Raw genomic sequence first — 25,321 nt, 5'->3', positions numbered from 1 at the left:
TACACCATCACTGGTCTTCTGGCATATAAATACCTTCTTGAAGTCACATGCGTACTGTACTCGTTGATAGAGGACGTCCAGTGGCAACAGCAGCCTCTACACGCACTTGAATTGCTGTTGCAGACTTATTTCTTCAACTTGTCAAGCGGATATATCGATCATCTTGGCCGATATCACATAGGTTGACCGCCACTGTAACTTCTCGAAGCATTTTGCGTTCTCTGGAACTTTCTTCATAACCTGCTGATCACTGCACGATCGGCCTGACGCTGCCCTGCTTCCAATCTACCGATGGCACACCAGCGTAATTCATCCGGCAAACGATGCCTCGTTGCCATAGTCGCCAGACACATAGTCAGCCAACAATTCTGTGAGATCATGTAGTCCTCACCAATACTTAGTACTTTACGAAGTCGTATGAGGGCAGCATGATTGTGAGTTCTTCCGCACAATCTTTCCACGATTATTCGTCAATGTTTACTGCATTTCATCCCCCACCTCCGTTATTTCTTTTTATTGCAGATTTTGCCTTCGTTGCTTAATTTGATGGCCAGTATATATGGGTGTGCGTTTTATTTTAAATTCTGTCTTTAAGAAAATCTCCCGTTGATATTTTAAACAATCTTACGCATACTAATGAGAACGAGAGTACGTCGTTTCGCTTGTTTGTATATACAGTATATACTGCAGCCTAATCATCCAGTTTTTTTTATCATTTCGTGTAAAGCATGAAATGTGTGTATATCTGTGACAGCCAGTTTTCTATTAATTGTGCATTGTGGTTTGATTTCTATTTCTTTTTATCATTCTTTGCTTTCTAATTGTTTCTTCTACATTGAATAGAAATACGAATAAAAATTTAAAATGTCCGTGTGAAGATTTTATTGCATATGATGTTACAAGCTTTAAGGCCCTTGAAAATGGATTTTTGCTTATGCATCCGAAATATTGGAAACTATTTCAGGTTGTAGGAATACCTAAAGTTTACTACTATTTTCACCTTTGAGTTGTTTTTGTGTTAATATTTATTTTGATCCTCGTAATAAATTGAAACGTTCAATTTTCACGTCATAAAAATAAATGAGAAGATACCATGCACAATCTTAGATTGGATTAAAAAAAAAAATATTTAACACAAATAAAATTTATGATGAGTATAGCGAATTTGTAATTACCTAATTTCTGTTAAAGCAACGAACGAGGATTGATTTCTAATTTACATACGCAACGGAATTTCTAACGCAATAGCAGGTTCTTGTCAAGTGGTAGTCCGTCAATGAGATCTTAGCAACTGTGCCATCTAGCACATGTTCGACATCAGCTGGCACTTTATGTTACTATTATCCTATAATCTAGGTATTTAATATGACTTACTGAAATGGAATCATACATTAAAGTTCAAGTTATCATTTATTGAAATAAAAGAAAAACTGGAATTACAGCTTAAGAAGACGGTTATAAATTTCGAACTATTGTTTCAAAATTAAGCTTGACTCTTTGCACTGCTTTAGTTTTCACATTCGGTCAATACATAACTTCCAATCAACATTGTTACAATTGTACGTGATTTACATATTCATAGCTTGCCAGTACAAAGAAGAAAGAAAAGAGGAAAAAAAAATAACATATAGATGATACATCGTTAGTAGTTTCTTTGGTAGGTTAACCTAGAGTATTACACTCCAATGGAACAATTCTATTAATTCTAACTATTCATTGATCCATTTATTTTTATCCAAAATTCAGGAAAATGTCAGGAACAAATAAAGAAGGAAAAAAAAAATAAATGAAGTATTATGTTCCATGCACTTCTGTCACGTACTGCATATGTGCCCATTTATGTCATGTCATCTCCACTTCTATATACTACATTATTATTACAATTATTATTCCTCCTTAGGAATCCTTTCATAACATATATTTGTAGCATATCTTAAATTTGTTTCTATGACATTGGGTCACATTTTCTAACATAACAAAAACTACATTGACTCTTAATATAAATGAATATGATATATATACAAATGAATATGAAGAGAAAAAAAATACATCAATATTTATCACTTTCCTGATTATACTGTGAACATGACATTTTATTCTATGGATCAATATATTTAAGGAAAAGGAAGAAAAACGACAAGTCGAGCATAACTAACCTAACCTTGAAATTACATACGGACATCACGTTCGAAATCTGTACCGGAAGCTAAGTTTATTTTACCGAATGCATACTAAAAATTCAATAATGATATTAGTCTTAATAATTATATTAATGGAAGTATTACGATAATCCTGTTAAATGCGTGGCACAACACGAGATTTTATTTACACATGTTTGTCGTACTATTGATGTACCGAATAAAAATTTCACAAACTGTCATTAAGTTGCAAATAGTTTAGGTTTTATATCACCACTGGTACCCTTGCTGTCATCAATCTGAATGGTTCCCGGTTCAGGATAAATAAGTAAGGAAAGTTTTTACCTTATGACACGTTGGTTGTATCCTCCTCACTTCTCCGGATTCTGCCTTTTCGTTACGGAATGGAAACTGCACACTTCGAAGAAATGACGATTATATATCCAACTTTAAACCACCCGACACCTACTATTTTCAGCATCCATAGGCGGTTTCATCAGGCGACCGTTTACCGAAATTGTTAAAGATTAATTTAGCCTTCGGCATCCAATTCTTTTATTCCAATTATCTCTAGGTTGGATCAAAACACAAATTTTGATGAGGTTGAGTCCTAAAAGTACGTTTTACGTATTTAAATTTTAAATTATCATGGATGACCGAAGGGGGTCGCCTATTTTGTAGCACAGTAAAAATGGCTGAGCATCATGCAATACCTGGCGACTACATAACTCAACTACACCATATTTTTTTATATTGTAAAACTTAATATTTTGATGTTATTACTTCCCTGAAATTTAAGAACTTAGTGAAGTATTAATATATATAATATATTTAATGAAACACATAATTCATAAAACTAAGAACAGAATATTGATAATTCTCACCTAGTCGTGTCTGTCCATTCACTTGAAGAACACCAATCGGCATTCAGTGCATTTTCATGTCTTCTCACCCGATTATCGCCATCTTGGCTCTGTTTCCCAGCATGCTGCACAGCATGCTACACGCATAAGACAATTGAATGCAAAGGACCGATGATCGACACGACTAATTATGTTACGTCATGGGTGAGTGTTATGTAAATAAGCATTTTACTATTGCAGTGTTAATAGAATCTACCTAGCAAATTTAGAAGAATCCGATATATTATTAAATCATTTGTAATTGATATTAGTTATACGTAAATATAGTGGACAGTCATAGAATAACCTCACCATCCGGTGACTTGTATTAACAGTAAAGAAACATTTGAACAACTAACATTAATAGCTAACACGTGAAAACAAATAAAACATGTATACGAGCTAATGGCATGACTATACCAAATGGGGACCATTTAACAAAACAACAGCACAACAAATAACAATGTAAAATACCGGTAAAACAATAACAATGTAAAGTACCGGTAAAAGGGTACGTTACAAAATATTTAATACAAAATTCATAAACATTAGAAATAGTATGTTCCAGGGTTGGCTGGTTTAAACCAGCTGGTTTAAAAAAAAAAAAAAAATAAATAAATCAAAAAACGAAAAATGTTTGGAGAAGTGTAAGTGTTCGTAAAATCTTGATGAACACACATTTGTGGGTTATCGCGTGTCACTCCCGCACATTATTCGTATTCTATTCAGACCTAAATTCCCCATTCATTACTCAAAGAGATTATACTACAAAAGCAACTGTTTTTTTTTTAATAAGTTTATGATTTTTTTGCGATTTTTTTATAGTTTGTTATTGTTATGCAATTGCAATCAAAGAAAATTTCTAAATATTGTTTCATTTTAATAATGTTTACTATTGATAAAATACATCGAAAAACCGTACTTTTCTAAAGGGGGGGGGGGTCCACACAAACCCCTCGAGAGGCATTTACTGAAATCAAAAGTATCTTTGATATCTATTTATGTATAAATGAGTCAGAGCCAAAGTGGACTCAAATAATTCTTTTCTGTATTCACCTTTCTTACTGATATGCAAATTAAGTCGTTGTATTTCTTTAACTTGGACTAATAAAAGTCGTAGTGAACTAACTGGGACTTAATTAGTTCTTCTGTACTCTGCAGTATTTTGAAATTGTCCATATGTAATTCTGTATAATGGTTTCACTTGTGTAACTGTTTATCTTTTTGTCCTTCTCAAATGACTCTTGACAATTAGACAAATACATTAAAAGTATGTAAAGATCAGTATAACGTATCAGGAGTCCTTCGTGAGTGAGTCGGCAGACGTATCGCATTTGTGGCCAAATTAGTCTCGGTTTCCAGTTCAAATGGAAGGCAATTTGTTTTAGATGTAAATCGAGAAACGGTTTGGACTCCTCTTTAAGTTATGTGACCCATTCCAGCATAACTCGGTCGTTGCATAGTAACACTAAAGTGAAACAATCTTATTTCTGTCCATATGTGATATAAATACAGAAAGCAAATTATTTAAACCAAAAAATCCTGGTTTAAACCAAAAAAAAAAGTCAATAAAACCATGCTTTTTGCCAACCCTGGTATATTCAACAAAGCAAGTGTTCGTCGTTTCATTAAATGTAGCTCACAAAGTGGGTGGAGTCATGATACGGAAACGTCGTCTATGACGATACTCGTTGAGAACTCTTCATTTACCTTCCACTCAGAAAATTGATTTTTTTACAGCTTTTTCAGGCCAAGCATCCTGAGTGAGGTTTCATCTGAGTTTTCGTCATTCACACCAGGCAAATGCTGGAATGATACCTAAAATAAAGGTGCTATGCTGCTTCCATCCTTCTTTCCCCACTTCCCCGGGTAATGTGATCTCCGAGGGTCATCATCCCTCATACATGACGGGCTAAAATAACCATAGACACCAAAAGCTCAGAAATATATATTTCCTGATTCCTATAAAACTTATTCTTTCCGTGCTAGGAGTGGGGATTTCAGCTGGTTCTTAATACTAAAAATAGTAAGGAAAACTAAAAATATATGTGAAAAGAAAAGTCATTTTCGATTAGTAATACCGTACTAAAAAATCTTACATATTGTGTTATTTTTGAAATATTGTATGCAGATAACTTGAAATCAAATATTTATATTCATACGCAAGTTTAACTTGATTAATTGTACAATTTTAGTGTAAAAAGTAATGATATTCATTATGAAAAAGTTGATGATAAGAGTATGAAAAATTGTATTTAGTTTATATACATATATAAACTATTAAGAGGGATATATACATATACTCGCTGTGCAACACAATAGAAAATTTTTGCAAAATGATAGGATATTTTACTTTGGATCTTTACTGATTAAGGTGCTTAGAAAGAAGTACGTGCTAAGATTATTATAATTATCTTTTTTTCGTTCAATTATTGTGAAGTGAATTCTGAGGATCACTGTGATATCTCACTCCTATATTTGGAAGAACAGTAATGTACTACTACTGAGTAACAGTCGTGTGTGAGAAACACCTTCGAAAAAAATATCAGGAAACGCCCGATTTCCTTTCTGTTCTAATATTACATAAGAAAAGAAACCTGAAACCCTTGTAGTTCACTAGTTAAAGAAGGGATATCATTTAAATTGTATGTCGTTTTAGAAAAAAATCAACTGGAAGTGACTTAAATCAAAAAGGTCGTTTTAAATATTATTATTATTATTATTATTATTATTATTATTATTATTATTATTATTATTATTATTATTATTATTATTATTATTATTATTATTTGAAAAAGTCTTGATTTGTTTCAACCCAGGTTTGAACCTCACGGCTAGCCATTCTGCCAGGAGTTCCCAAAGTATAATGGTTTTAGACCATCTGGATTTTATGGCAACATGTGGCACTTCATAGTAGTGAGCTCTAGCTGTTGTTGGTATTGCAATGACAGTGTAAATTGTAAAATCTGGATTTTGGCATTTCGGTTCCCAACTTCTTTTGGAAGCCGTGATGGCTCAGTGGTAGAGCGCTTACCTTTGGCGCATTGAGGTCTTTGGTTCGACCCCAGCTCCGCCAGTTAGGCTTGTAGTAAAGAAACACCGTGTGTCAGTGGCGGCTAATGTTAGTGTTGCAGCGTTGCGCAACGACCAAAGTATTTCAAGAAAAAAATATTATTATCAATAGTAGTAAAGAACAGAAAAAATACTTTTTAATACTTGCATATATACACTTTAAATAACATAGTTTTTACTTCTGTAACTGTCCGCTCCGTTAATCCATTTTAAAAAGCGAAAAATAATCCGTCACAGAGTCTCTAATTTACATTGTGTTGCAGCGAGCATGCAACGACCAGATTCCTTCAGTGCGGGAATTGGAGCAAATGTTAAGTCTCCTTTCCCCTATCTCAGAAGTTAAAGGGACTGGTCGTTGCAGTGCTTCTGCAACACAGCACGATTTCCAGTGAACGAGAATGTTTTTCACGCTAAATAAGATTTCTGAATTTTCTTTTACTAGCAATTAACAAATGGAATTTGTTTTCATGCATTCATATTTTTAAATTACGGGACCATACTGAAGCAAATCAATATAATGACAATTAAAAAAAGTGATTGCAAAATTACAAAATAAGAAAGAAAATATCTAGTAGAGGAGAAAACAAATGAAAGTAGACCCACATTTACAAGTTAATTCTTAGCTTATATTGATAATGAAGGCTTCTTTTACAGTAATTTGTGAATCAAATATTAATAAGTCAGTATGTAGAATCGCTCCCCCCCCCCACTTCTGTGGATAGTATTTTAGTATAAACATATTTCTTTTATAAAATAAGTATATTTTATACTCTTGGTAATTTCCACATAAAACTGTATGATGGGGAACGCCACATTGAATTTGGGACTAATTAGCAATGCTCAGGGGCGTAGCCACGAGGGGGTCCACCGGGTCCGGACCTCCCAAAAATTTCGAAACTTGACTAACATTTGTAGACTTTCTTAATAAACTATACTTTTTCAACACAGAAACGATTGATGTAGGCTAAATATTTTATTTTACGCTCATCATGTACTCTTCTTTTCTTATAAAAATAATCGTTCTATCATTTTTTCTAAAAATATAGGTGACAGTAAGTAAGAATTACTTATCGTCTTTTCGGGTGCAGTATAAGACAGGTTCCATATTATGTAGATGTATTGGACCTCCCTCGATTACTTTGGACCCCTCCCAGTTAATATTTCTGGGTGTAGAACTGTCAGTGCTGTTTGTTTTGATGTTCTTTGATTTTTTTGGCTTCTGTTACATGCTGATCCTTCATCTGGTGGCGGGTTTAGAGGTTTCCTTTCCAGAACATATCACATTGGTAGGCATTGTTTCGCCTCATGTGGAAGTATATTGTGTTCATTGTGCATTGCGTAACAAGCAAGACGGATGATTTGGAATGTAGTTTTTTCTTTTACGCACATGTGTGTGTGTGTTGATTTATGAATATGTGATATTCGGAATTCAAATACCAGTACCTATTTTGTATCAGCTGTTTTGGTTTTTAATTATTAGGTTTAATTTTATTGTGTGTGCTTTAATTCTGTAAATAACCTACAAATTCTGAATGAATTGTATACCATGACTTCTGTAAATAGCTTACAAAAAACATTGACCAGCTTTCAACTGAGGAAAAATTTGCAATTAAGGCTTAGACAAAACAAGCAAAGGGCAATTCAGGAGAGTGTTCGAAAAAAAAAAAATCCAGTTTAAATTTACAGGATATCTTATGCAGTAATGTTGTTTGCACCAGATACATTTCCTCAATTTATTTTAAATTTTCCTGGATAAACTGTGAATCAAGTGTGTTCAATGTACATTTTTTTATAACACTAATCTCTGCTACGAACTCTCTTCAGTCAACGCTGAAGAGGAATTCGGATCACTGTCAAGGACTGAGTTTGCTAGAATGAATCGTTGGCAATAATCTAGAAAAAATATTTAGTAAATCTACAAAGCTTTGAAATTAATATTAACAGTACCCATAGCGTCAGCAAAAGACGAAATGTTTTCTTCCACATGAGAAAGAATTGACACTTTCAAGGAATTGAATGTCCCAAGAAAGGTTATCACCATTGGTTATGCTTTCCATCGAAAGAGACCTGACAATAAGAATACCAGAGTTCAACCAGCATGTATTAGACAGATTTGCTACAATCAAAGAGAGGAGAATGAACTTACTAATTAATTAAGGTGATTAATGGGATAAAATGTTCTGCATTTTTTATTTTTTTAAAAACAGAATTTTATTTAATTGAACATGTCATAGCATTTGCATCTAAAGTTATGCTGATTAGTCAATGAGTCAACTTTATATCTTCTGTCTCTTATCGCTTGTACTGCAACACCCGAAACCACAATCCACCGGCCGCCACTGCCATGTGTGCGAGAGTTTTCTCGGACTTTCCCAGTTTCCTTTCACCCATCTCATGATCACCGTCTCCCTTGGCCTGGATGCCCAGTCGTGAGAAGTTAAACTAAAGAAAAGAAAGAAAAAGGATTTGTTTGAGCATAATAAATAAAGAAATATAAAATATAAAACAAATTGAGAATACAAAGGAGTTTCTCAGACTATACAAAACAAAAAGAAAATAAAATTTTACTCCATTCTCTTTCTTAGCTGTTAGCACTTCACGTTTTGTATGTTTGGTATGGTTATCTTACGTGTGTGTTGCTTTATTTCAGCTTCTGAGTCACGTTTTTGAGCACAATGCTTTGGAGCTTATATTGAGGTACATAAATTTAAAGGAGTCCAGAGACTCACGTTTAGCATTCGAAGCGCTTAAGTACCTGGCTGCTTTACTTTGTCATAAAAAATTCTCCATTGAATTCATCAACATGCAAGGGTTGCAGGTAAGTTAAATTTCATTTGATATCTTTTATTCGTAACTTACAAATCTTTTCATTTTAGCGCATCATTAGTGTGCTTATGTAGTAAATGGTAGAATTTATTAACTTTTTGTAAGGAAGTTCTGTAATGAGAAATCAACTCATTCTTTCAGTATCAGTAGCTTTAACAGATTCCCAAACATATATCTGTAGCTTGAGTCTAAAAGGGCCAATGTCACTTTTTGGCAAAAATAAGATGTTCGTTAAATTTTAACGCCTATAAATGGATATTTTCTTATGCAAGAAAAGCAAATGTTAAGATGAATGGCATATATTCCAAACTATTTCGTGTTGACATTTGCTCTTCTTGTACAAAAAGCGACATTGGCCCTTTTAGACTCAAGCCATAGATATATAATATAATATATTATAATATCTTGTAATATTTTAAATATGTTAGTTTTTAGCCTTAAATATTCCATTTTTACAGTTTCAAAAGTTGCAGTCGAGTTTGGCTGAGCGGTCAAAGACATTTAGGCTAGCGATCATAAGATCTGTCTGTCAAATCCCGGTTCGATATTGAGTAATTGCTGCTTAACTTAGTTGATTTATAATAATCATAATAATATCGTACATTTAAAAAGGTTTCTTAATTTCTTTGAATTTAGTCAAAATTTCTACAAACTTTTGGAGTCTAATAATGGTTCACTTATTGACATAGGAGTTTAAAATGACAATCTTATTGTAATTTTCGCACTTAATACTACCGGTTGGTTAGATCAAAAGAACCTCACTTCACTTGGAACTCGAAACCATTCATCGAATTACAGGTGCGAAGGGTTACTTCGATTTCCACATATTTCCACATTTGATAGAACCGAGCTTGAATTTATACCATAGATGGGAATGCGTAGCCATTTTTCTGTGACAAAGTGTGTACGTTGATTTAGTTGTAATGCTACGTTGTGATGAGATACATTTTTTTTTTAGACATGAAGGCATTTTAGTTTACTATAAAATGTGGATTAAATTGATGGATTGGCTGTTGTCCTACATCCTTTCCTTAAATATGTTTGGTTCACAATGTACTTTTAAAGTAAGATATAGCATCTGATGTGCCTGTAAGTAAAAGGAAATTATATAAATATATTTTAACTGTCCTTTTCAGCAAATGTTGGAAGTTCCTCGCCCGAGTGTAGCAGCGACCGGTGTGTCCATGTGTCTATATTATTTAGCTTATTGCGAAGATGCTATGGAGAGAGTGTGTTTACTGCCACATCGTATTCTAGCTGATTTGGTTAGGTAAGATTGTTTTGTTTAATTTGGTAGTGATTAATTATTGGTGTGTGCGTCGTAGAGCATCTGTTAATTTAGCTTTATAATAAATTGATGAGCGGAATAGAGAACTCGGGACGCAGCGTTGCCAGTTGCCTAGTTCGATTCCAGGCATGAGACTTCGATGTGGTCAGGAACGTGTCCGCGGGTTTTCTCAAGGTTCTCTCGTTTTGTTGCCCATTCTCGTTCCACCAGTTCTTTTATGGTAATTCACTTTCGTGAATCAATCATCTCTCTCTTTTAGCCTGCAGGTCATACATGGTGCGACGTTTACCTTAAGATTTGATTTATAATGAAGAGAAGACATATGAAATGTTTAACCATTCATATTTTGTTCCTTCGTTTCAAGGTGCATAAATAAATAGAAAAGGAACCTCTCGTGTTGTAAGTAAATGTCATTTCCCACTGCTTTAAGTAGGAATCTTAAAAAAAGTAATTTAAGATGACCAGAAACCAATTTTGATCTGCTAACGTTAGCAGTAACCGTATCTAGTGCTTATTCATTAATGGATTATTCGAATGAGATCAAATCAATCAGCACCTGAACCCTAATATTTTACAGACTTTTTCTAGACTTGTTAGGCAGTAGCTGTAATTTTTTTCGCTTATTATTTTTTTTTTCGTAGTTAATTTTTAATTACACCATTTTTTAAATTGTAATAACATTTAGTGAGCTTTTGTTGGAAAACTGACTCTTATTGGAAGGCTCGTACCTCTGAGTTTGACAATTTGAGATTTTTTTTTTTTTTTTTTTTTTTCCCGAAACATATCACCGATGTCTCCCTCATAAATGCTCTGATGAAATATTGAAATGAGTTGTATGATGAAAATGTCTAAATCGTGAAAATGTTTTAGCTAAATTAACATGTCTATATCAAATCGTAATCTTTTGTTATATGTAATAATGGATTTTTGTAACAATGTAGTAATCTATATAGTTACGGTAGGAATATGCTTCCATTTGTGAAAAATATTTTATATTTTACTCTCTCAGTTAGGAGAGTTCTGCGGTAAGTGCTGATATGGAACAAGTTAAGGTGTACCTTTTTAATTATATATCCAGAAAATTTCTCTTCATAAAGGAATATTAGTTTAACGTTAAATTTGTTCTTGTTTTATAGATATTCGCTGTGGCTTTTGGAATGCTCGCATGATTCCGGCAGGTGTCACGCTACAATGTTTTTCGGACTTTCCTTCCAATTCCGAATTATTCTTGAAGAATTTGATGCTCAAGATGGTCTTCGAAGGTTGTACAATGTTGTAAGTAATTTGCATTCTTTATTATTAATGGTACATTTTGTATTATGAGGACCCAAAAGAACTACTTCCATGTATCTCGTAACGTGTGCCATGTTAACCTCTCAACGTTTTTGGCAACACGATCAACAATTTCATGAGTAATTAGTTTCTGATTGAACGAACAGTGAAAACCTTAGTAAACTGATAAGAATCTTCTAACTTATTCCTCTTCCCTTTCTCACAGCTGCAGCGAAGTAATTCCGTTGCTGAGGTTCATTGAAGTAGCAGAAGTAGTAGTTGCATACTACGTACCACTGTTGGTTTGAACACACTATTCAAGATCCCATTTTTCTGGTAGTATCGGGAGAGAGTGAAAGGTTAATTTAAGAAACAATAGCTTTAGTGTGAAAAGATCAGTAGCATTGAGATCAAGTTTGTTGATCATTTATTTGTGTTTGAAAGCTGTTTGTAAGTTGCTTATGTGACTTAATTAATGTGATAGTTACAAGTGTGGGAAAAAAATCATGATTTTTTTTTTAAAAAAAAATCGTTTTTGTTGATTCTTTTGATTTAAATCGATTTTTTTTTATTTAAATCAAATCTTTCTCCTCGTATAATACAAGTCGCGAACTGAAGAAAAACACTAGGAATTAGTGTTAAATGTTAATTATGACATTTAAGTGAAAGTATTGGGGTTTAATTTTGAATTAATCCCCAATCGTTAACTATTTCAATCCCAAACAATGTTTCTTAAGAATTAAGGAAAAAAACGTACAGCAGCGTTTATCAAGATGACACTTTTCTGTTCACGAAAGTTACTGATATTTGGCAGAGGCATATTTTAAAAAAGAAATCGGAACTAGGTAGCGGCACGAAATACATATTAAGTACATAAATTTCGCCTAATTTTCTGATTTGACTACTACTATTCTAGAAGAGATTGGCTTGTTATATTGTAAGACTTCATTTACTTCATCAAAAGTGCATGTGATTGTATGAAATGAGACTATAATTACTCAGTTCTCACATACTTTATAACTGCCAATTCCTTCAGTTCAGTATGCCTTCGGCGTGGGGGACCGGGGTTCGATTCCCGGCGGGAGCTGATGTGGTTCGGATTCCACGTTAATCAGTAGGTCCACGTCTCATATAGCCTCGCTGCTGAACGGGACGTTAAACTCAAATCAACTCAACTCCTTCAGTTCAGTAACTTACTTACTGTATACTAACTCTATGGCCTATGGAACCCGGAGGTTCAATGCCGCGTTTACGAAAACTCTTTACTGATTTCTATCCTTAGCCAACTGGATCCAGTTTCTACTTTGTATTTCTATTGCTGCGAGATCCATCTTAATATTGTCCTCCCATCTGCGCCTAGGTCTTCGTAATGGTCGTTTTCCGATTGGTCTTCCAGTTAAGACTGAAAGTGTTCCTATTTTCTTCCATCCTGGCTACATGACCTGCCCATCTGAGTCTCCTAGAGTTGAGACCCTAACAATGTTTGGGAAACCGTATAAATTATGTAGTTCCTCGTTATGAAGTTTTCGCCATTCCCGTTCCTCTTGGGTCCGAATATTCATCTCAAGATCTTGTTCTCAAATACTTTCAGTCTATACTCTCCCCTCATAGTAAGCGACCCTGTCTCGCAACCATACAGAACAACAGGCATGATTATCGTTTTATATATTTTAAGCTTCAAATTCCTCGACAGAATTCGCGACAACAAGAGATTTTGAACTGAATAATAACACGAATTCCCTGCTTTTAGTCGACATTTAATTTCTTCGTAAATATGGTTTTCGTTTGTTAACATTGATCCTAGATATTTGAAAGTATCCACTTTTATCAAAAGTACTATTCGATATTTTAACGCATCCAAAATTTGCCGTATTACGATCTGCGACGAACTTCTATGTATTTAGTACATAAATTTCGCCTAAAGTTTTAAAATCTGATTTTTTTGTTTGTTTGTTTCGGAGAAGGGATCGTGCCCCTCTAAATACACCCCCATTATCTGGAAACAAACAAATAGACGTGAGCACAAAAGAATTTTTGTCTTAAATGTCCATGGTGATTTTTCCTTTGGAATAGTTAACGATTTTAAAAACCCTATGTTACGAAGAGAAGAAAGCAGGATTCACCAGTTACCCGTTCAAAACGGGATTTTCCCTAATCGTTCCTCTGCATGATACTCGTTCTCATACTGTGCTTACATACATTTGAGTCTCTTTGTATTATGATTATTATCTTCAATAATCGAAATTACAGAACAGAAACGGAATTTTACTTATTTTCACTTTAAATTAATTTATTTCGGAATTTGATTTAAATCAATCCACCCTGATAGTTACAATTTTTCAAGTGTCCGAGTCAGCATGTAAGGGCCTAAAACCGGGAACCAGATTTTTCTATATTTGCCAAAACGATAGGTGTATAAACAGGAATGATTATGAATAGTTTTCAGATTCATTGGTAATAGTATATCATTTGTTATCTCAAGGACAAAACTGTGGTAGAGTAACCGAAGAGAATCATAGAATTCTGAGTTGTTCTTTTTCATGTGCCTGTGCTGCTTTAATCTTTAAGAATGATCGTCGATTTTTTTATTTTATTTTATTTTATTTTATTTTTTTGTTTTGTTTTAAATTATTGTTCTAAGTATTGTCTTGTGAAAGAAACTAGAATTTGTTTTCCTCGAAACTTGTGCAAATTTATATCAGCTGTGTCAAGTGTCTACTGACCTGGAAAGCCTTGAGAATTAGCTTGGGATTTATTTTTGCACTTGGAAAACCTGGGAAAAGCCTGGAATTTCCTCCAAGTTACCTTTTTTACTACATAAGTCCAGTTTCCTTAAGGGCTTATGTTTTGTGAGTATATGAATGATAACCACTGCCTACCTGAACTGAGTCTGTCACTGCTTCACTTACTTGTAATAGATTTTTTTCTAATTTCTTTACTCTTTCGTGCGGTAGAGTTCCCATAGGCCACAGGTAGGATTTCAATCCTTTTTGACAATTCGAAACATTCTTTTTATTACACGTATACATCTAATGTAGTATAAGAAGCATTTTCCTCATTTTGGTTCGCATGTATTTATGATTTGTCAGTTTTATGATATGTTGTATGAGAATTTGTAAAAAGAAATTAACTAGGCATTCTCCATCCAAGAAAAATATACAGCAACATGTAATAATGTCAATTAACGTACGTTTAGAATTTAAATTAATATTTTTTAAAAAATTCAAAATGTACAAATGTTACTACTACCAAGGGATATGAGAGAGACAGCAGTTAATGGTGAAAACTGTGTTTGCCTTTGTCTAGACATTTTTCTCAACTGGCCGTCGGGTAGAGTATATTAACAATAACATCTTTTCTTTGTTTAAAAAAATATAGACCTGGAATTTAAAAGCTGACATTTAGTAGACAGTCTGTGCATCAAATATCATAACATTCACGTGATTACTGATGATTTCCAATAAGTGAGTAATAATACTAATAATAATAATACTTCTGAATTTAGTACACGTGATCCTAGTTTATGGTAATCTTGAGACGTAATATTAAATAGACAAATTTTATTATTGTGTAGTTCTGAGGGAAGTTTGTGTTTAATACAAAGGCGTTTTGAAGTCTGTGCATTGTTGTGCTCAAAATAAACCAATATTTTGTTTTGGAAAATATGAGGTAAGATATATATTATTGTTACAAATGATTTCTGCACTTACCAAATTTCATTCAAGAATTTATGTACAAGTGTTTTGCTTCCATCTGAAAATAAAGTTGGTAATTGTCATTTTTTGATTTGTAGATCAGTACGTTGACTATCTTATCAGATGAGGCTGAAAACCCTTTGAATGATGATGAGGAATGTGCTGCACGACAGATAGTGAGGCATGTGTGTGTTGCTCTGAAGAGATACTTTGAAGCGCATCTGGCTATCAAGGCTGAACAAGTAAGGCGAGCTCATATCAGAGTCCAGGGAGGGTGTGCGCAACCCTTTTTACCACCGTACAAGGTAAATATATTGCTGTAGCATTGTACGATTTAAATTCGACCGTTCGTAATATAAGTAATACGAAAGATAGATCATTCAGGTGTTGAAGATACGTGATTTGAAGACTTTTTCTTTCAAATTAGGAAATGTATCTAGCATGAAAACGATTTCACAAAATATTTTCTAAATATTAACCCTCGCACTATCAACGGGGGTACTTTGTGCCAACCATAGTATGTTTTTTTTTTTTTTTTTTTTTTTTTTTTTGTAATTACTCTACTAATCGTTTCTTTAAAATTAAAAAAAAAGTTATTGTCCAACATGTTTAGCTAAAGCGTATACCTTACGGTGATGCAAGTTGAACGTTAGTATGTCTCACAAATTTGCTATTTTCCTCCCCCGTTGGTAGGAGATGTGACTAACATTTAGAAGTGTCACTCCTAGATGGCAGTATAATAAACAGCTGTTAGTCTTTGCGGCATAAACAGTCGTATAGTGTTCACTTCAGTCACTGCAGACTTTTGTGAGAGTTTCTAATTTTTTTCTTTTGCGAGATATATATTGAATCTTAATAGGTGGGTACGAAATACCCCACCACCCTTCCTAGGTAGTGCGCGTTACAAACAAACAAACACAAAAAATATATATACCTAGAGAGTGCGAGGGTTAAATAATCAGGCAGAAAAATTTTATATTATATTATATTATATTATATTATATTTTAGCAATATTTTGAAAAACGTGAGAAAGCAGAAACGGACACTTTTAACTTGACACTATATCTGGCTGATTAGTATTATTATTACTATTAGTTTGTATCGAATAAAATAAATAAATCGAGTTACGGTACCGTTTACGAAACGAGGAGAGTTAAATATATATATATATATATATACCAGTTTATACATTATATTTCAGTGATTGTTCATTTTTCCCGACAGGCTTACAAATCAAGCCCCGAGGAGGTTCAAGAGCAGATTGAGACACTTTTAGAGTTGATGTCTATACGAGCTCAGTGGGAACCAGTGGAAGAACTGTTGAGATTAGGCGGAGTGACGTCATTGCTTAAAATAATTGCTTTTGCGTACGAATGGAATTATTCCGGGCGAGCAGAGACTGTGCGAAGTGCCTTGGATGTACTTGCAGTATGTTCTGTGATGCCAAAAGTTCAATTATTATTTTGTGAACGTGTTGATTTACCGGACGAAGCCATTACGGCAGGCATGAACATTATTCTTGGTGCAGCAGAAGGGGAAATTGTGGCTGATGCCGATGTACAGAGAGCTGCTCTCAAAGTGATCATGAACTGTGTATGTGCACCAGTAAACAGGGTAAGAATCTACATTGTTACTAGACATGAAGAGCAAGGAATATATTATAGATTTATAGCTAAACTGTATTTCGAATGTAAGTAAATATAAGGGTATATCAAATCACTTCCAGAAGCATGCATAGTCAAAGATCATCTGTTATCGTTTAGTAGGGTGACATGGCACAGTTATGACAACAAAAGTTAAACTTTTGTTTTGATAAATACTCTAATGATTCTATGTTACTTGTACATCATTTGCATGAATTAAGAAAAATCTCAAAACCGTGTAAGAGAAATCTGAAATTTCGTTTTGAAGTCCCAAGTGCCAGAATTGTCCCAACCGTGGCGGAATTGTGGCAGTCTCATAGTTTTCTATTGTATTTACATTGCACTGCCTTTGGGCAAAAATATCGTAGGCCTGTTTTAGCAACTTAAAATAGACACTTTTAATGTTTTCCGTCTCTGGTTATCAGGAAGTTATGAATAAAAACGCCAAACCGTAAAAATGACTGTTACATTTTTTTTTCTATTCTACAAAAACAAGTAAGAATAACGTAACTATGAAAACCTTCAAGTAGATAGTAAAACTCTTAGAACTCAATTTATTTAAAACATTTACAGTCGCTGCATATTTTCAAAAGAGTGAATATAGCCTATATTGTCAGCTACATTGGGAAACTTGCGAAGAGCACAATTTAACTTGCGACTTCTCAGTCAAAATTTTGAGTTCGAATTTATTGGGAAAAGTTCATTTTTTATCTTCTCTCTGCCATTTCGCTGTCTTATATTATCAATGGTGCATCTCCATTTAGGGTAAGAGAAAGGGGAAAAAATCCACTTCACTACATCAACATCGAAAAAGAAATTAAACTGTAGTGTATGTATCTGTCACAGATATTTACAAAGTCATCATAATGCATTTTGTTCTCGAAATTATATATTTTTGCTAAAAGAGAACGGTGTTTTTTTGTAATTGCCGCATAGCATAACAAAATGAAGCAATTACAGCACTCTTGGTAAATCATACCATGTATTGTAATAGCTAATGTGAATATTTTTATGGTACTTTGGAACATGGTAAAATTACTTAGATTAATAGAAGCGTTTAAAATCAATTATGCTTGCTTTCGTTAAGTGTTACGCTATATAACACATTATACTGAATAGAGCTATAAAACTGAAATACTTAGAAATTGCAGGCCCTTGCCATAATTGCGGAGCCGCTGTGGCTCAGTGGTAGAGCGTTTACCTCTGGTGCATGGGGTTGTTGGTTCGATCCCTGCTCGCGCTAAGTGTATTTTATAGTGGACAAACACCTCGTCATTGTTTCCTTAGCCTAGCCGGTATAACCGTGGGACGTAAAACTTAAGAGATTTCATTTCATTTTTTGCCATAATTGCCCCCACGTCATCCTATGAAAACCGTGTCGAATGTAAACAATTATGTATTTAATTTTTTATCCATCTCTATGAATCTTGTTTATTTTAACATTTGATCAGCTCGTTCGTCGTTGCTTGCCTGCATAGTTCATTAGCATGTGAAAATTATATATATATATATATATATATATATATATATGCACGAAATGAAGAGTTTTGACTTCGGTACACAGTGATTTTGCGTTCCAGCTCAGATCGATTATTGTTTTTCGTTGTCATATAGTAATTAAAATGGAGTACACAATTCAACAGCGTGTGTTTATTGTTAGAAATTATCTTACTAACTTTGTGACCTTCACACAAAGAGCTGAGATGAGTGTGGTGTTTAACTTATCGACATGATGGTGCCATATATGCCACACCTCTAACGAATGAATGCCACATATCAACATATCCTTCGAGGATCGTCTTACCTCTAAATACTTGAGGCCGGGTGGTCACCAGATCTGATATTAGGGGATTACAAGTATTTTCCATACACAGTGTACAAGCTATATTTCATCCAGGATTTCCGGACAAGCATTACAGTCGAAGTAGATCATATTAACTTAGTCATTTTAATCCTTTAAGGGCAGCAGCTGTTAAATCTTTGTGTAGAGACGAAAAAACGGACGCCCTGAAAGCTCTCCGAACCTGTGATTGGACATTGAGTGACATATTTGATAAATTAAACCCGAAAATGAGACTTATAAACCACACTCGTCCAGATGTGCATACATACTACATCCGTCTTTGAGGGAACGATCGGCTGTGTATTTATATCTCACCTGACATCGTGGTCGTTTCTCTAGAAAAGGGGTACTTCCAACAAATCTTCTAACTATAAGTGATTTCCTCAGAGATAACTGCTGATTTGCATTTTATGTTAATATATTGTTAGTCATTTCAACAGAAGTAGAAGATTTTGTAGTATCCTTCTCAATCGTCTAACCCTTCTTCACATATATTAGTGCTTATGTTCTTGCTATAACATTTAACATGGTGGACACACGAGTGATACAGAAAACTGACCACTTTGTTCCTATATTTTTTCTTTCTTCCTTATTCAAAAGTTAAGAATTCATTTGTATCAGAATATATGTATGGTTTACACAGCCATAGATCATTGGCAAGTCACTTGCGAAAATTTGAGAAACCTAAATATATTGGGATCCTCATCTAACCTGTTCGTCTTAATACCAATTATCTATTTCGTCTATCAATTGTAGTACAGGGTGCGGCACTTAAAACCGGCCCGTAAAGTGAACACATAAAATGAAATGTAATGTATTGAATATGATTAACTACAACACATAAATGAAATGTAATGTATTGAATATGACTACTCACTTTCACAGCAGGTGCTGAAAGTGTCCTCCGTCCACTTCAACACACATGTGAGCACGATTGAGGAGATTCATATATACCCTTGTCAGTTCTTGTGTTGTAATGCTATTGGTGACATCCTGGATCCTGGTCTTGAGTTCAATTGTGTGTGGATTTGTTTCGTATACTCTTCCCTTTAACAGTCCCCATAAGTAAAAGTCACACGTGGACAAGTCTGGTGACCGAGGAGGCCACAAGCCTTTGCTGATTGTCCTCTCTGGTGTAAACATCTCATGCACAAGGGACAATGATGCAGCTGATGTGTGGCATGTTGCACCGTCCTGCTGAAAGTAACATAACTGACGCTCCTCTTCGGTCAAATGTGTATAAAACTCCTCCAGGATTCCCATATACACGTCACTGTTCACTGTCGTCTCAAAGAATATGGGCCCAATAACGCGTGTGGCGGAAATGGCACACCAAACACCAATCTTCTCATCATGCAAGGGTACCTGGTGGATTGCGTGTGGATTTTCTGTCGACCAATACCGGTTGTTTTGGGAATTTACGTACCCAGACAGGTGGAACCACGCCTCGTCACTCATGATGAGCATTAGTGGATCCAAGAAACCACTGGCAACATTGCTCAACAGCCATGAACAGAAATGCACCCTCTTCTGCAGGTCAGGCTCCTTCAGTTCTTGCACAACACTTATCCGGTACGGTTTTAACTTCAGTCCCCTTAAAACACGTCTGCAACTTCTCTCACTCGCATGAACCTGTTGACTCAATCTCCTGGTTGACTTTCGAGGACTTCTTGTCATTATCTCCTCCACCTGCATCTTTAATTCAGGTGTGCAGACAGATGGTCGTCTGTTCCTGGGAGCATTTTGAACCGATCCTGTACGCCGCCATTTTTCAATCAATTCCTGAATGGTGCTTTTTGCTGGCACAGAACGTCCTGGAAATTTCTCCCGAAACAAATTCTTTGTTTTCACAAAAGATCCAGTGAGAATGAACCCTTAAACAATGGCAACACGCTCGGGTATCGAATACGGCATTATCACACACTGACACTCACCCGGCTTAACACAACGAGGCCTTTTTCTCAACTGGTTTCGACAAGTTTCACTGGCTGCGGCTGCACGTAACTGCTGCAGGTCACGTAAGTCGACCCGACCTCGACACGCCATCTCTTGGTAGGAAGGTAGATTATTTAAGTGTTGCCAAAAACACAATATACCAGAATATTACGACGGGCCGGTTTTACGAGCCGCACCCTGTATCTTTCGTCACTCCATTTTTTTCCTTCGAAAAAATAATTTATCATGTCTATCAGGATATAGCTTCTTCCTAAACAATGTCTAAACTATCAATGTATGGACATCAACGCACTAATTTTTAAAAAAGAGCAAATATTGTACTTATTGGTGCGTTAAATCCCTTTAACTCACCACACAGTAATAAACGAACGGATGGTGCCACATCAATAAATTAATGCATAAGTAATCTATGTACTTCCATGAAACGAAAGTATTTAGTAGTGATGTAAACATTCAAGGGCTTTTAGTACGATTATATTGTTAGCAGCGGTAATATCTTTAAAATTAATACATCTGTTAAACATAGTAATAAACAAGGTGTTTCAATGCACAGTATAAAACTAGGATATACTTCCAAACCACGGGAATTCAATACTCAAACTTGAAGTAGTACATCTCTACTATGTTGCCATTCGTCACCGGACACTCCTTAAAAATTCTTGAGATCGTCTGTACATGTCATACAACCTATAAAAAGCGTTGCTGGTTGAGAATAGAGCTTTTTTTATATAATGTCTTAAACCAGTTTCCCTTCCTTTTTGATTGGATCCAATATTATTTCCGTCTCCTAGTATTTTAACTTTTCCTCATTAATTTTTGGTTCGACGTAGCTAATTTTATCCATCCTTCTTTACACCCACATATAAAAAAGCCGGTAATTGTTTTCATGTAATCTAGCCGCTTAATCCCCAGACCTCAGCATTATTGAACACTTGGGGTAGTTCTGGCGTTCAGAATCCGGAGTAGATACCTTTCTCTATCCTCGCTGACGGAACTGGATGCTGCATTTCGTGAGGAACCTTACAATATTCTTCTAGAAACCATTTATGACTTATATGCATCCATTCTAGACGGAGCAGAGGTGTTTTGCAGGCTAACGATGGTCCCACGCTATATTAGGCATTTAAGTTGGATTTTCGTCAGATGTTTACATTATTTTGATAAGCGTATAATATGTATTTAAGAAACTTTTACTGAATTAAGAATCGTGTCTTTAAAGTGTTAATAAAGAAATCTGTGGTATGTTCACAATCTCAGATTTCAGCAGACACTTCTGATACACTTGGTGTAATGTCATACTTGTAGAGACATGTTTTTTTCATTGAATTATTTGTGCTTTTCAGGTTGGTGGAAATGTAGCTAGATATTCTTTACTTAATTCAGTAAAGAAACGCTCAAGCATTCGAACTAGTGAGGAATTAATCACTAAAATGTGGGAAAGCGTTCGGACAAATAATGGGATCATGGTGAGTACTGCTTGCACAAAGATTTTCATCTATTAAATTTTTTAAAAAAATATTAACATTAAAAAAATTCATTATACAATAATTTCATTGAAAAATATCAAACAATAGTTTTAGATACACAAAACATAGAATAAAATGTTTAAAACATAATGCTTGGTTAGTTCATGTTAATGACAGTTGAAGTTCAACACCTTTTGTAAATATTTTCCTGAGATTCATTGTGAAATACACATTTGAGTTACATTTAGAGAAGTGAAAATAGTTGTGTGATTGAATACTTCATCAACGTTGTCCATTTTCAATTTTTATAATATGATGTTTCTATTTTTATTTTATTGTTTTCAGGTTCTGCTTCAGTTGATGATGGTGAAAACACCAATCACTGATGCAGATTCAATACGTGCCTTGGCATGCCGAGCTTTAGCAGGCTTAGCTCGAAGCGAAACGGTGCGACAAATAGTCAGTAAACTGCCTTTGTTTACCAATGGCCAAATGCAAAGTAAGTATATTACTATACTAGAAATTGTACACAGTACACACACAGCCAATCGATTAATTTATTCACCGAAGTGTTTTTAGTAGAATATTGTTGAGATTGTAATTTTTCTGTTAGGAACATTCGATGAACAGTAGTTGCGACCCACAAAACCAGTAAACTGATAATTTTATCCGAAACCTTTTTCGCTGACGTTCAAAAAGATACATAGAAAACTGTGTATTGAGAGCTTCAGAAGGTGATAGGTTGAGAATTAGTCAATACATCAAACACATGCAAAAAATGTATAATTCGTCGTCTTTAGCTTATAGGTTATATAGCCGTGGGACATGAGATTAAGATATCATTTCATGTTTTCAAAAACTTATAAATAAAATGAAGATGGTTACTGGTCATCCTCAGCAATCTTCTGTTCTGAGAGAGTGGGAGTGATATTTGCTTTTTCGTTTTCTTGAAAAACTAAGTTGTTCTTATATTTGCATCAAACACTAAATAAAATTTTAAGCATACATCTTGAACGTGCTGGTCCATTTACTACACCAGTCCTTCCTGAGATTAACCAAACACTTCTCCCGTGAGGGCGATGTACTATCTTGGATCACACGGGCCAAACCCCAATTTGCATATACTTGGACAAATTAGTGACTATTACTGAATATGAATGTGGTTGATTTATATTCACTTATTTGAAAAATGCTGGTGTTAATTGGTTTTCCTCGAATTCAACCCTTGAGGCGCTCAGAGGTAGTCATAGGCTGTTCGTTCACAAGAAATGATAGTTGTGTAATAGACCCTGTGATCTAGAACGTAGGAACCACACTTGAAAATGATGTTAGGAAAGAACTGTGTATTACACACCCACAGATTAGTTTCTCGACCGGGTTTCACGTTTCACAATTTAAAAAAAGTTTTTTAACGTCCCACGATTATGCCCTTTAGGCTAAAGGAGACTATTAAAGCAAGGGAATGATAATGGAAGAATTGGTGGAATAAGGAAGTGGGAGAAAACGGCTGTACCCCGAGAAAACCTACGGACACGACATTGGCCACCACAAATATATTTTGTTAGGGATCGAACCAGGGACCCCACGCACCAGAGGTAAGCACTCTATCTCTGAGCCACTGTACCCCGTTTCACAATTGAGGTTCAGTATGTTTCATATATAGTTTAAAAATAAATAAGAGGAGGGGGTCAGTTGTCACCTTTGTTTCCTAAATATGCACATACAATTGAGTATCACTTCAAAACCTATGCCAGCTATTTCACTCTTTTGAAAGGTTTCGCAAAACGCTATAAACCGGTTGCTAATAGAAATTAAATAAGCAGTAACTTACAGAAAATAGAATTTCACATGAAATAAATTTAGAGTAGTTTTTTAAATGCATTTTTTACGGGTCTAGTTTTACTCTTCTATCCCGTTCGTCCCGCTGTAATAGTATAACAGTGAAGACGTGTGCATGGTACTGTTTCAAAAACATTGTAATATATCTGTATTACAAGTCAGGAATAATTTTAATGTTCTTAATTCACGACTTCGCAGCTTGCGTAAAAGTAAACACGTGCGCGAATAGAAAACCAGTGATTTATGAGGAAAGGAATTCTAATTTTTAAAAAGGACGCACAAATATCATGTTCATATATATACAATACGTTCGATAAATAAACAGAAATTCTTTCCTTCTCTTTCTAAAACGTTCTCTGGCAGCAGAAATTGAAGTAGATACGTGTTTCGCCGTGATGAAACAAAGAAATGAGCTACAGTGAGTGACAGCTAATTTTCCTCTGGTGAAATTAGTTTCGTGAAGAACTTCAAAATGGAAGGACAATTTGAGAACAGTTTTCAGTAAATTAAAAAGGAATGTAATTTTCCATACGTTGCAGCCATACCACCGTTATTTCCAAAATAAATTTTACCAAAACGAAAGAACTTTTGTCACTGACTGCACAAGAAAATAACGTAATAAACTGTGCTAAAGACAGTAAAGAGGATCATGCAGTTGTATGTATGGAATGTTTGATATTCGTAATAAGAAATGCTGCTTATGCTTGGGCGGCCAATATTTCTTTGCTGTTGTACAGGTTGCATAGAAGTTAGGGAATGTTACAGATTTCAAAAGCGGGATATGGATAGTCACCAATACTCGTGAAACTGGTAATGGATTGATTCTATTAATGAACTCTGCCGAGATGATCGTTCTAGCTGTCTATTGCAGAAAAACAAATTTACTTTCTTACAGGCATTATCGTGTGGAGTAACGTCCGTCCGTATGTACTAACATTATAGTTTTATAAGGTCTGCTTGCGTGATCCTAATGATCAAACAATTATGCATTCCATCTTCCTTTCGTAGCATAATATACACACAATGACAATCTAGTTTACAAGAAAGAAGAAACAGAGCCATGTTCAGTCTATCGGTTACTTAGGAGGGCGCGGTGGCTCAGTGGTAGAGCGTTCACCTCCGGTGCTTGGGGTCCCTGGTTCGATCCCAGATAGCGCCGTGTGGACTTTGTGGTGGACAAACACCGTGCTCGTGTTTTTTTTCGGGGTTCTCCCGTTTCCTCCCATTTTCTTCATTCCACCATTTCACTCATCTATCATCATCACCGTCTCCTTTGGCATAACCGGCATAATCGTGGGACGTAAAACTTAGATTTCATTTCATTTTCATTTTCTATCGGTTACTTGAATGTTTTTTGCGTGAATCTACAGTCTTGTGCAT

The 25,321-nt window shown here is 34.9% G+C and overlaps 1 protein-coding gene across 4 annotated transcripts in view; it reads left to right on the top strand.

Moving 5' to 3' along the window:
• The window catches only part of mahj (LisH and WD40 domain-containing protein mahjong), a 139,980-nt gene that overhangs the window by 50,593 nt on the left and 64,066 nt on the right, over window positions 1-25,321 (top strand). For all 4 annotated transcript variants that reach the window (XM_081766003.1, XM_081766005.1, XM_081766002.1 and 1 more), the window contains exons 9-15: window positions 8,763-8,930; window positions 10,075-10,208; window positions 11,363-11,501; window positions 15,292-15,498; window positions 16,419-16,808; window positions 21,980-22,102; window positions 22,448-22,601. In XM_081766003.1, the coding sequence (XP_081622129.1) occupies window positions 8,763-8,930; window positions 10,075-10,208; window positions 11,363-11,501; window positions 15,292-15,498; window positions 16,419-16,808; window positions 21,980-22,102; window positions 22,448-22,601 (1,315 nt within the window). The remainder of the gene's footprint in view (window positions 1-8,762; window positions 8,931-10,074; window positions 10,209-11,362; window positions 11,502-15,291; window positions 15,499-16,418; window positions 16,809-21,979; window positions 22,103-22,447; window positions 22,602-25,321) is intronic.

Source organism: Thermobia domestica, chromosome 7, assembly GCF_964235325.1.
Source record: "Thermobia domestica chromosome 7, izTheDome1.hap1.1, whole genome shotgun sequence".
NCBI lineage: Eukaryota > Metazoa > Arthropoda > Insecta > Zygentoma > Lepismatidae > Thermobia > Thermobia domestica.
This window is presented reverse-complemented; position numbering and strand designations above follow the sequence as displayed.